The sequence below is a fragment of the Myiozetetes cayanensis genome, unplaced genomic scaffold, assembly GCF_022539395.1.
Source record: "Myiozetetes cayanensis isolate MyiCay16 unplaced genomic scaffold, myiCay2020 scf2-11, whole genome shotgun sequence".
NCBI lineage: Eukaryota > Metazoa > Chordata > Aves > Passeriformes > Tyrannidae > Myiozetetes > Myiozetetes cayanensis.
This window is the reverse complement of record NW_026087411.1, coordinates 16,067,738-16,081,006: the sequence shown is the minus strand read 5'-3', so window position 1 is coordinate 16,081,006 and position 13,269 is coordinate 16,067,738. Positions and strand designations below refer to the sequence as shown.

The 13,269-nt window shown below is 44.3% G+C and overlaps 1 protein-coding gene across 1 annotated transcript in view; it reads left to right on the top strand.

Moving 5' to 3' along the window:
* Positions 1-300: 300 nt before the first annotated feature.
* CAPN8 (calpain 8) overlaps positions 301-13,269 on the top strand; it is a 30,194-nt gene continuing 17,225 nt past the window's right edge. Inside the window, exons 1-5 of the mRNA XM_050316425.1 lie at positions 301-537; positions 3,203-3,272; positions 11,045-11,163; positions 12,261-12,394; positions 12,680-12,848. Of these exons, the coding sequence (XP_050172382.1) occupies positions 301-537; positions 3,203-3,272; positions 11,045-11,163; positions 12,261-12,394; positions 12,680-12,848 (729 nt within the window). The remainder of the gene's footprint in view (positions 538-3,202; positions 3,273-11,044; positions 11,164-12,260; positions 12,395-12,679; positions 12,849-13,269) is intronic.

Genomic DNA, 13,269 nt, shown 5'->3' with positions numbered 1-13,269 from the left:
GTTTTCCCTTGTTCCTTGTTAAAAGAGTACTTTAAAAAAGGACAGCAAAAGAAGCAAACAGCATGGGATTAGCACCAGGCAGTGTCCACAATCCCAGCTGTGCTGGCTGTGGCTCCCGCCAGCTCCTGCCTGTGTCTCTCAGGTACATATTTACACTTCTGGTGCCTCCTCCCTCCGGGGCTGCTGGAGGACTTAGAGCAGTCCTTGGCTCCACCCGAGCCTGCTGCCTGCCTATACTGACCTCGTCTCGCTCAGGAGGCAAAGGCAGAGCTGCACCACACACTGAGAGGGTGGGCAGGCATGTCCAGGGTCGCGGCGAGGCTGTGCCAAGAAAGAGCAGCAGCAGATGGGCTCGGATCCAACAGGAATGCCATCAAGTATTTGAAGCAGGACTATGAAGCCCTGAAGCAGCAATGCCTGCAGACTGGCACCCTGTTCAAGGATGAGGAGTTCCCAGCCTGTCCTTCTGCTCTGGGCTACCGGGACCTGGGACCATACTCCTTCAAAACCCAGGGGATAATCTGGAAGCGCCCCACGGTAAGAGTGGCTGTTTTACTGGGTTCAAATCTAAAGCCCACCTGAACATGCGTGCTAAACCAGTGGTGAGCCTGAATATCCACTATTACTGTACGTTTTCTTCTTTCATTCTATCTTGCTTTACCTCCGTGGTTGGCAGAAGCAAGCCTGGAAAGGGGGTGGGAAAAAAGAAATCATCATCTTCTAAGGCTGTTATAAAGCAAGGAATCCATGGGAACCTGCTGCTTCCCTGTCCATCCCAGATCTTCAGAGCCACAAGTCCAGGGTGCAATCCAGAGATGGATTGAAAAGCCCTACGTGTATCCAGACAGGCCATGAGGCACTTTGGGAGCCATCGACCATCAGTTGTAACAGTACCCACACCAAGGCCTTGCCACTGTGCACCTCAGAAAATCAGGCTAATATGTGAATAAAATCCTCTGTCTTACTTCAAGCTATCTGTAAGAGTTAAATAGCAACTGGCTGGAATTGCTATTACCCAAATATATATATTCCTACAAATGGCCTTTGATTTTAAGAAAGTAATTTTCATCAGGAAAGATTAGATGATGATTTTTTTTTTTTTAAACTTCAAAATCGGAGCTTCAGAGATTTTCCTGCACTTTATTTTTTTGTCATTTGTTTCTGTCCCTATTTTGCTCCTCCTTTGTCATTTTGGCCCTTCTTGTAACATCAAGAAATACTAAAAAACTGAGGAAGGACGAAAAAATCCTCAAACAACTTACCTCCCTCTGAAGGGGGCAAGGAAAATGAGAAGAACAAAAGATTTCATTTTTATTGGTTTTTTTTCACTTGAAAAGGGAGAGAGAGAAATTTGCAGGTTTAATAACTCTGGGCCTAATAACCCTGGCAACCCCATTTGTCCATAAGCACCTTCCTCTGGCACCCAGGTGTTACAGAAACAAGTACCATGGATATGTCTCTTGGCTTTGCCTGTCCTTCTGGAGAAGGTCAGCCTTAGGAAACTCATTAAATTAGACTTGGGCTAGGACAGTGAGCCTGCTGCAAGGAGACACACCCACAAACGTATCAAGGTAAGGAATAACTGAGGGCTGAGATCCAGCAGGGTTAAATGTCTCAGCCCTGCCTGCTGGAGACCTGCCCTCATGGGATCCCTCTGCCTTCCTGGCACTCAGCAGAGACACAAGCAATTTATGGACACTTAATCCCTAAGTACTGGGACTCACTGGCTTATCCCTATGCAGAGGGCAGAGCCCAACCCTGCTGCAAGGTGACACAAACTCTCTGCTTTGCTCTCTTCAGAAGCACCTGGATCTGATCTACTTTTACTTGTTGTGGATGACTCCTCTTGGAGGCCACACCCTGCTCATTTCTTGGACTTTTTCAACTGGCCAAGAGGTTTCCATCTGCGAACTCTGCCTGTGATTGCAGGCTGACAGGATCACTATTCACTTCCCTGTCTGCATCCAAACCAGAACCAGTGGGTAATTGGGAGGAAATCTGCTGGAGAAGAGCCCCCTGCAAAACAAATATCTGCTAATATCAACCCTTGTCACACTGTGACTGCTAGTTTGCTGACAGCGAGTGTTAGACCCTGCCACCACAGACTCATCTTCTGATTTCAGCAGTGGGTTTATAGAAAGACAAAAGATGGGAAGTCAGCTGTGTGAAAGGTGTATGTGGCACTTAGGAGTGGCTCAGAAAGGACAGGTGTCTGGGTGAGTAATAAGTCATATGCAGCTGACTAACACCAGGTGCACCGCTTTGGAGGAAGGAGAGAAAAACCTACAAACACCCTATTTCTGTGTGGTGGGTGGTTCTGCTCCTGACTCCTATCCACTGAACAGAAGCAAAAAAGAGGTAGCTGAGATGCCACCTATTGCCAGAGGAAATTGGCTCTTTGTCACACACATGCACACAAGTAGTCCTGGGTTGCCCCTGTCTCTCCACAGGATGCTCAAAGCTGACAACTGCTGCTCTCTGGGAGAGCCACTGACTGCCTGAACTGCCCTCAGCCCTGCTTGCCAAGTTAGGCTTTCTATAAACTGCCCCTTGCTGCCATCCAGAAGCTCGTGGAAAATGCTCAGGAAAACAGAGAAGGCTTTTGTCTCAAGAGAGACAATATTAACTTCCTAATATAGGCCATGAATTGTTGCAGAGCTCAGAGTTGGGACAGGAGTGGCAGTCATTGCCATAACCTACTTGGCTGTCCCCAAAGGGCCAGGAAGAAAGGAGGGTTGTTGCTAATAAAAGCATTTGAGTGGTTGGCCTCCCAGGAAGCGGGGTCAGGGTTGGGGGACATCCTCCACACTGTTGGCAGTGGAAACTCAGCAGAGCTCCAGTGGCACAGGCAGCAGCAAGTCACAAACTCACTTTCACTGCCTGAACCGAAATCTCAGCAAGATAGATAAGTTGTAAATGCTGAGGTTGAATTTTCACCTGTCTCCACAGTAGCAAAAATTCTCATTAATATCACTGACAGTCTCAAGTAGCAGGATTTGCCTCAAAAAATACGAGCAGTCCTCGTTTTTATACAGAAATGTTGTTCTGGGACCATGTTAATCAGAGAGAAGAGAAAGGATATATATTTTTTAAGAAATGTTGAAAGTGTTTAGTATTTTTGAATATTGAAACAAGGAACAAAAAAAGGGAATTTCTCAGACCAGAAAAGGGTGATGCAAACTCTGAAATTATGTCTTTTCAGGAATTATGTGCCAACCCTCAGTTTATAGTTGGAGGAGCTACCCGAACAGATGTCTGCCAAGGAGAGCTGGGTATGTACAGCGCTTCTGAATTTTGTTTTGTAAGGGGAAAAAAAAAGAAGACTCATTTAAAAGTTCCTCATACATGGACCATTTCATTTTATTGGCTATCTCCCAGATGCAGTATGGAGAGAGGCAGATACCCAAGAAGGGGACCCATGTTATCAGCATTGCTGCCTGAGACAGGGTGTATATGTGGGCTTGTAAGAGCTATGTCAAACTTGGAAGACACCAAACTGTCTCCTGGAAGAGGGAAGCTAGTTATGTGGAGCAGAAGACTGGCTTGCTCTTGACATCTTAAGATAGAGTTGGACACCAACTTAATCATGAGAACACTTGCCCTGAAGCGAGACAGGGCAAGTGCCCATCCCAGCAAGAGCAGCTTCAAAGACACAGGGGACAAGAGACACCAGGGAAATTTTCCCCTCCAGCCTAGTCCTGAGGGATTTTTATTTGGGAGGCAGAGCAAGTTGCAGCCTCTGTTTCACATAAAACAAATAACCAACAACCAAGGAATAGAGCAGGAACTGGTTTAGTAGAGAGGCTCGGTCTGTGACCATTTTGTGCTGAGCAGGATGGTCCAGGCAGGAGTTAGAAAAAAAGACCACATCATAAAAAATGAACAGAGCACATAAACTTCATAATATGATCCACAACAGCAAAATGTTCCAAACCCTTCATGCTGAATGCTCCTTCTGCTTGTCCAGCATTTGGCATAGAGCCGTGAGTGGGGACAGGAGCAACCAGGTACCAGCCACATCACGCAAGCTCAGACAGAAAAGACAGTGCTGCTCAGCTCCCCACATTAAGGCCTGATGCAGAGGAGATGTCTCTCAGGCAGCATTCATTCTGTCCTGGAGATCTATCATAGAAAAACTTTCTTACGTGTTTTTCTCCAGTGCTTGCCTCTGGCTAAACAGAGCTGCTGTGCAAGTGGCCAGGAGGGAGCTCTAAAGGGACTTGATTCCCCCCTCAAAGGGCTGCTGCAGCATCCACCTTCCCTGCCTACCTCACTGATAAGATCCAGTTGCAGAAGACAGCAGCAGCAACCTCTCCTGACTACATATAGAGGCAGGGAGGCTGAAGCTCTTGTAATGAGAATTTGATAGATTAGACCCAGAGAAATCAGCCTTTCTCCCTCCTGTGCTGCTAACTGCAGTACTCCTGACCTCACCGGTCTTCCAGCCCATCCATTGTGCAAATGAGATTCAAACAATTTCTGCAAGTCATTGGCAATAAATAATACCAATGCTGGTCTCGTAAACACAGCACCATTAAAGCAATTGCTGAAAAATTCCCTGGTGTGTGGGCTTATACTCCAAATGCTAAAAATAAGATGCCCAATCATATACTTGCTCCAGGATATTTATTTGGTGGATGCTGGGGAGATCACTTACTTTATTTTAGGAAAATGGTTCAGATAAGTAATAAAATAGACATTTCTTGTCACCTCCTATTTGGGAAGTTTCTATAATAGCATTAAAAAACCCCAAAAGATCATATGCCTGACATAAAACCTCATTTTCCTTGACAGTTTACAAGCTATAGGACTGAAGAATATTACCTGTTCTTAAACTAGAAGAAGTCAATGTGTTATTTGTGTTTAGCCTGGAAACTGAATACAAATACGGAGTCCTTTTCTACTTCTGTCACCTGCTGAATGACCCTGTGGAGTCCCAGTTCTTTGTGCTAAATGGGCTTTCACTAGAGACTGCTGCCAAAATCCATCAAATAGTGGTAACAACAGAACTGGACCCAAAAACCTCCTGTGAATCTGGGGGTTGTGTCTGGCTCCAGGTTTTCTGAAGCCAGCTTTTGGTGGGCAGTACCCCAAGTGCTAGTTCTGAAAGCTGCTCCAAACCTAGAAGAAAAGTCCCAAAATATGATTCTGCTTCTATTGGGAGCTTGCTTTTCTCTCTCTTACTCTCTTACCAAAAAAAAAAAAGATAATCCAATTTGTTTCTACAAGGCTGCTTACAACTGCTTCTACACACACTGACCCTTCACAAAAACAAACTTCAGGCATGGGACTTCCCTTCTAGCCTTCAGGTATTTGCTTTACATCTCTGAGGCATACTAAGCTTTTTTGGTATTTGATCCAATACCTGGAATATCAAAGTCCTTGTTACTCAAACCCTCATGTAAAACGCTTCTATTGAAACAGACCCTGATTACATATTTACATAAGCCACGTATGTGACCGGTTAACAAGTCCTTGAGGGAAATAGAACCTATTTTCAATAATCTTTTCTGACACGTTTCTTTTCTTTTAAAAATAACACTGGAGGTCTGGGTTTATATGAACAAAAGGAACAAGAAAAACCAGAGTTAGTCTCACTCCATTAAACTTATTTCTTTGACAACAGCGTAAGCTAGATGAATATCAGCTTGGGAAGTTTGATGGGAACTTGAAAGACTTGAAATATTTTAAATGTTCTTTGAACCGTATCTTTTTGATAGCCTAGTAACAACTTGAAATGCAGTCACATAGTCTTAGTTATTAAAGGTGACTTATGAAGTTTTCTTGCAGCTATCTGAATAAGTTAACCCGAGAACTGTTTGCAGAAGTTCTTAAGAAGTAAGTGGCATAAATTTAATTTTAATAATATAAAACATACTGAAACCCCTTCAGTTTAATATTAGCTTTGCAGATCCACACTATTTATATTCATGAGCTGCCTTTTGTTCTGAATGCTCAGAGGCTACTCCAGGCACTGCAGCTCCTTTGGCCCAGGCTGTCAGCTGCCCTGAAGCCAAGGCAGATGCACGAGTTCACACCCGCTGAGGAGCCCACCCCGTGCATGCTTTGTGCATGTCTTGTCCTACAGGCAGATTTGAGGAGATTACAGGTGCAGAACAAACCAAAGCCTGACAGCTCTGAGATAGATCTGATACCTGTTGAGGGAACCTATGAAGCAGCTGTAGGTAGGACAGTAGTTAACAATATTGGGTTTGTTCACTTGTTTTGCTGTTAGACATTAATGTATGGCCCTTCTGACGTTCAGTCCCGTGGCCCAGGGGCATTGGAGTTCTGGCAGATACATCTCGTAGCTGTCAAAAATACATTCTCTGAGAACTCTGAGACCCTGAAGAGAAGAAAGCCTGTTCCTTTGCTGGGTTCTCTTTCGCCCTTCTGTACACAGCTGCAGAGCATAATTCATTTCCATAGAAAACCTCAGGAAGCCTTTAGAAATCTCAAAGCAGAGGCAGTCTGCACTGCTATAAATGATAAGCTAGTAGGTCAGTGCTTCCTTGATGTCTGGTACGATGCCCCAGGTACTCCAAGCTCTGAAGCAGGGCTTCCAGCAGAGACTAAAGCTGAGACTCAATGCTGCTTGACAATTCGGGAGGCAAGAGGCAGAGCATGGTATTTGGATCCCTTGTGAACACCAGGCATCGCTGAAATAGCAACAAGCCAGAATGCAGTCAGGACAGAAATGCCTCTGTGCTGTCCAGTTAGATCTTGGAACCAGACACTTGGACTTTTGGCTGAAACTCACCCTCTCTAGGTCAAAGAAGAGTTTAGATGTTCTGTGTCTAGACACTTCAATGGTAGCTAAACAGAAGCTGAGCACAGCTCTGTAGCAACTGAAACTAATCAAATTTCTCATTTATTTTATGGCCTCTGCAAGTGCAGCATGCTTGGGTAAACATCATCAATACGGAGGAGTCGCTCAGCTCCCAGGTCACCGAGGATTCGGTATTCTCTGCAGCAATTCGATTATCTCTGTAAACCAGGAGGTGACTGTGGAGCACTGAGAACACGAGCCATCTCAGTATATCTGTGAGCAGCAAGTGATTTTATTTCAAGTGCACTAACAGTCGAAGCAATTCTCTATATATGGACACAGACACAGGAGCTAGGCACAGCTAGGATTCACGTTTACCCTTTCCACCACAAATTCAAGGTCAGATTTGCTTAATAAAAAATAAATAAATAAATTGCACTTTGCAATCATTTCAGATAACTTCAGAACCAGGAATCAAGCTGGCTTCTTTTTAGGACATTCAGCAGCAACAGTAAATGCTGTAATTGGCACTTGTCTGAAACTTCTGCTCATGAACTATGAGACTGAGCAGAAGCAGCTGTGTGCCCATAGGTGATATAGCTTCACAGGGCTAATGAGCAGAAGTTTTTTTAGAAAAATAATTATTTTATAAGCTAAAGGGCTACAACTTTAAATGCATGGAGTGAGCAGAAATGCTTTTTGATATTGTCATTTTTCTGACTATAAGCTCATTGGAAATACATTCTAAATAATTAATTTAATTAATTGGTCAATTGGCCTCTTTTTTCCCCTCAAAAAAATCACTTTTTTGGAAAGGAATAAAATAATTTCCTTACAGTTTGAAAGATTACTCAAAACCTTCAGTTGAATCAGGGCAAGTTTTGAGTGGTCCTACATAATCTGCCTATCTAGGGAACTTGTGCTGTTGCACTGTCCTCTTGTCATAACCGCAAACAAAACTCTGAAATTTATTGCCCACAAAATTATGTTAAACTTTGAAAAAAGGAACATGCACTGTCAAGTTGTACTTTTTTAGAACTAGTAATATATTATGCAGTGGGGCTGAGAAGGCTTATTAATAGGCCATGATTCCATTGGGATATATAAGAAAGTAAGAGGCAAACTGTCCAGTTTAAGCTCCACCATGGAAGCTCCTTGATATGGACAGATTTCTACATCCTCTTTAATTTGTCTTAAAGTAAATATCACAGGAGCTCGGATGTCACGCATCACTGCTATATAAAGATGCCCCCAAACCATCTACATTCAGACACCCTGTGCAAACCTTCCTTTTTATCAAGTTACTGCACAGCAGCCAATTCCCAGTTGGTTCCTTTCGGAAGGCACAGTTGATATTTGTTCAGGCACAAGCTTAGTCAAAGATATTAGGCCCCAAAGTCAGGTTTAGAGACAAGACTCTGCATTGCTGAAGGCGGGCACAGCTACTTTTAAGGCCAAGTTCGCCACTGCAATTCTTCCAACACAATTCCTTCCAGTCTTGCTTTGAGCAGACTTGCCCCTAAATGCTTCCCTGGGAGGTTGGACTGCGTGGTGTGTTTGAGAGAGGCAGGAGCACCCACATCACTCGCTCTCCCAGATGATAAGAAGTTAATTCATGCTGTAAGATAGCCGTAAAGGATTTCACGCTGCATTTGGCATCCTCTGGGGTTGAGATTCTGAAATTGTTTAGTTCTGAGACAGGGAAGTAAATAAGGTATTTAAGGAAACCCCCCTCATTTCACTGAATCTTCTGCCTAATTGCGCATCAAACGTACACCATCCTCAGCAAAGCCTGCAGTAGTTTTTTGCTCGCTGACTATAAAATCCTGGCCTGCATCGGGAAGGGGAAACCCTTCCACGTGTTGCACATTGGGAGAGCACCAACTTGGCACTGCTACTGGCCTTCTCTGGTCTCACTGGGGGTGGAGGGACACAACAGGGACACCAGGGTCCCCCATCTTACCACCTTCTCAGAAATAGTCTTCTTCATGTCCCAGCATACCAGGAACAGCCAGGGCAGTAAGAAAATATGGAGTACTTGAGAAAATGAAGATTTCAGTTCTAACTTGATAAGGCTTTTCATTTTCCTCCTCTGACAATCCTTTCTAAACTTATCACCATTACTGCTACCTCTCCGAGGAAAACAGAAATTATAACAGCTTAAGGCATATACCCATAGCAGGGAAAAGCCTCAAAGAAATAAAAACAAAGCAGACCTCATCTTAATCTCAGTTTTTCCTACATCTACATTTCCCTGGGAAAGGAGGTTCTTAAAGCCTTTTTTCCCCACACCTCATGCTCTCATAATTTTTCTTATTTTATACATAGGTACCTAAGAGTAGGAGGAAACTTCCAGGCCAGCTTCCCCTCCCAGAGAACGAAAAACAGCTTGTAAAATAATTAGTTTGAAGATGAGTTTGAGAAGGTTTTTTCCTCATAGTTGTTCTAGAAGCTGAGTCTTCTGGACTCTCTTTATGCACAGCATCAATTTTTCTCAATTTCCACTTTAAACATGTCACAACCCTTTTATTTTATCTTCTCTTCTGCAAAGAGAATATTATCTTTCAACTAAGAGGTCTTGCCTCAAAGAGCTTTTCTGCAAAGGAGCGTTTAACCTGCTTCACACTTCTTCAAACACCACTTGTGTAGGAAGAGCAGGACAATTTTTTTTTTAACCTCTTCTCATAAGAAATGCAGGTGGATGGGGAGAAACAGGTAATCCAACCATTTTCTGCCCCCTTCCAGCTTGAATGCTCTTTCCTGAATGTGGCAGCCAAGATAAGGCAGAGCAATCCTGAGTGAAGGCTCAAGCAGCATTTCACATGCTAATCCTAGGTTTTCCCTCCTCTTTGGAAATGCCCAGGCTGGCACACCGGGTAAGTCATGGTTTTGGATCCATAATGCCATCAGCCAGCTCAGATGGTCACAGGTCATCACACCAGGGGCGCTTCTTCACAGGGGTTTCTCAAATCACTGCTTGCCTAACTCAAAACAGCTGCTTCTTGCTCAGCTCACAGGAGGTATCTGGGTACCTCCCAGTGGGGTACAGGCAGCAGAGAGCACCCAGCTCCCATATCTTCCTTTTGCAGTTGTGTTCATTCATGACTCAAGTCTGAGTCAGTATAAAGAATTAACTGCTGCTCTAGGATATTCAATCACAGTACAGATTAAACTCTTTCCTTGGTTTCTCAATTAGCTTATTTCCTCTGATGCAAGAGCTGTTATGCCAATTCCTTCTGCAGAATATGCACCTGCACAAAGAAACTATCTCTTGGCACAGATAATCCACAGGGAACCAGGAAAATATTAGTACCTTCAGAGCAGTTTTGTTTTCTTAGACTTTCTGCACACCTCAGAAATAATACAGAATCACAAAAGTTCCTCCTGCTGTTTGCAGTATGCAAACACTACAAGAAACCTGTGAGTCACTGAGTTTCCCAGGGGCACCACCTTCTGCTTACTGGGCAACCAACCCAGCAAACAGCTCCAGCTGTGATACACACGGGCTCCAGGGAAGGCTGGGCATGCCCAGCCTTTCCAGGATAAGGAGTGGGCCAGAGAAAGCACTCACCTCCATGCAAAGGTTCCAGGAGACTTCAGATTCCATTACACTCCTGGGCAAATCTCTAGTAGTAGCTCTGGTGTGCTGGTTCAAGTTCAGACCTTCAAAGAATGGGTTAAGAAGAAATAGCTCCCCAAATGTTCCTGCTGTCCACTGGATATTCTCCACAAGATAGGAATGGAAGTCCCACTGTCCTTCTATAAACAAAGAGCTTTTACCTTCCTCTGGACATCTTCCAAGTTCCTTGTGTCCCCAGGTCTGCTGGCTTGAGTCTAGTCAAAGTACTGCAGGTCACTAACTTTGTCCTGCCCAGCCACACTTTGCAACCCACAGACTCCAAATGCCTTTCCCCTCTGGCTACATTCTTGGTCTCCTGAGGGCATTAACAAGCTTAGGCAAAGCAGCTTGTTTTCACAGCTTCATTAAAAATCCAAAAGAGCAAAGCACAAACTAGACCATTGAAATTACGACCGTGGTCAGCCTCAGAGGTGCAAGGTACCCATGCAGTTTGGGTGAGTGGAAAATGAGGAAAAGAGATAAAAAACAAAGGAAGAATGGATTTCTGAACCAATCCTGAGTCTGGCAGGACCTTGCATAGCTCTTAATGCTGGCATTTTAGTCTAGGTGAGAGCGTGACTTAATAGTGTGAGATCAGCTTGGTAGATCCTTATTTATTAATGAACTTTTCTGGCTTGTAACGTGTGTGTTTTCAGGTGATTGCTGGCTCCTAGCTGCCATTGCATCTCTCACTTTGAATCCAGATGTTCTGTACCGCGTTGTTCCAAAGGATCAGAGTTTCCAGAAGGACTATGCTGGAATCTTTCATTTCCAGGTACCTATGTGAACAGGGTATTGAGAATAAAAGAGGAGAATTCTAGTATTTAGCCAGAAGCAGGTTTGTTGTTGTGTTTTGGTTTTTTTTTCTGTAACAAGCAAAGTAATCAAGAATTACAGTGTGTAAGTGAAATTGATGGAGGAGAGAGAAAGAAAAGAAGAAGGGATTTTTAAATAAAGTTAAATGAGACCTGCTCACTGGCTAGGTTCTGCTGTCTTACAGCTGATGGGGCTCTGGGGACTTAAACAGTTTTTGTAAACTCAGCTGAACCATCAGGCTGTGTGAGCCCAAACCAAGCTCTGTTGCTGCCGACTGTTGAGAGTGAATTGAATCCGATGTGGTTCCTTCTCCTCCCCTCCCTGTGGTTATGCCTGTGTTTCCTTGTCTGCAGGCCCACTGTGTTGGGATTTAGCCAACCTGCTTTGACTAGAGGTTAGGCTCAGGTGTGAGCAGTGTGGATTCACCCTGCAAAGCTAAAGGAGCTGTTCTGGTGAGGAGAGAATTTATAGAACACATCCCTTCTACCAGCTCACCTTCGAGTGTTACAGTGTGAATTATCTTCTCTCCTTTCAGTACTGCATCAAATTCTGGAGTAAATATTGAGGCCAAAATTTAGCATTAGCAATATTTTACACATTTCCCAGTATTTCCAGAAGGGATTAGCACTATTAAGTGCTTCCCCTTTAGATGATCCCTTCTTGCAGCATTTTTGCAGGGGAAGTGTTTTTTCTTCTTAAGGATTGAGGCTTAAGATAGTTTAGAGTAACCTGTCTACACACGAGCTTTCTGGACTCTCCACCATGTAAACTCTGCATGGAGCACAGTGAGCGTTTTTGATGTTATGTACAACAAGATGCTGTTAATATTGCCTATCAGCAAAATTTAATATAGCATTAAGAAGCCTGCTGAATGTTCCACAAGGCTGGGAGGACTTTGTCTCTATTACAAAGGAGAGGAATCCAAAATGGGAACGAAACCCTGCAGTGAGTTATGCAGGGGGAACTGATGACAGGTGAAGGGATAGGAGGATGATAGTGTGGAGCTGTTGTGGGCACACCAGCACTCACCATCTTTTCCTTTCTTCTTTTCATCAGTTCTGGCAGTACGGGGAGTGGGTGGACGTGGTGGTGGACGACAGGCTGCCCACCAAGAATGGGAAGCTGGTCTTCGTGCACTCGGAGGAAGGCAACGAGTTCTGGAGCGCGCTGCTGGAGAAGGCCTATGCCAAGTACGGTGGCTGAGCAGGGGGCAGCTCTGCTGGGTGTGCAGCTGTTGGAGGGCCAGGCGTTGTGGTGTTAGTCACGACACACTTCATTCAAATGCAGCCCCCATTCCACCCATTATTTGCAGTTCCCTCTAGGTCCATAAAGTGTGTTTCAAGGGGCTTTAATTCTGGTGCCCCTGATGATCACCCAGATCGAGAGATACTAAATGATAAATCCTTCTTTCTGTGGTGCCCTGTGCTTACAGGTGGAGGTGACCCCTTGAATAGGTCTTGTCATCTCTCCCACAGGTTGAATGGCTCTTACGAAGCTCTCACAGGAGGGTCCACTATGGAGGGCTTTGAGGATTTTACTGGAGGCATCTCCGAGTCCTATGAGCTGCGGAGGGCTCCTTCAAACCTGTACCAAATCATCCAGAAGGCTCTGAGAGCTGGGTCGCTGCTTGGCTGCTCCATTGATGTAAGAGACTGACAGACCTTTACTCTCCTTCCTCCTCTTCTCGGGGCTCTGGTCCATACTGTAACAAAAGCCCAGACCAATCTTAGATATAGGTAGATATAAAAGCAAACCACGATTAATGTCAGACCTTTCTTGATTTGAAAAACTTTGGATGAGGTTCTAAATAGCCATCTCTTGTCGTGACTCCCTATTTACAAGACAGCGTAGGATCATACTAAGAAACACAAACTACTCTTCTGTACTGGTCTTCTTGAACCCCATTTTCATTCTCCAAGTATCTTTTCTCATTCAAATTTTGTGTAATTTCAGCTCCAGACACTCAACTACTAGAGACAAACTCTTTGAGACCCTTTGTTGGAGCCTGTAGGCTGATTCTGGCTTTGGTTTTGAGTCCTCAAGATTATTGACACCTGTAATACAA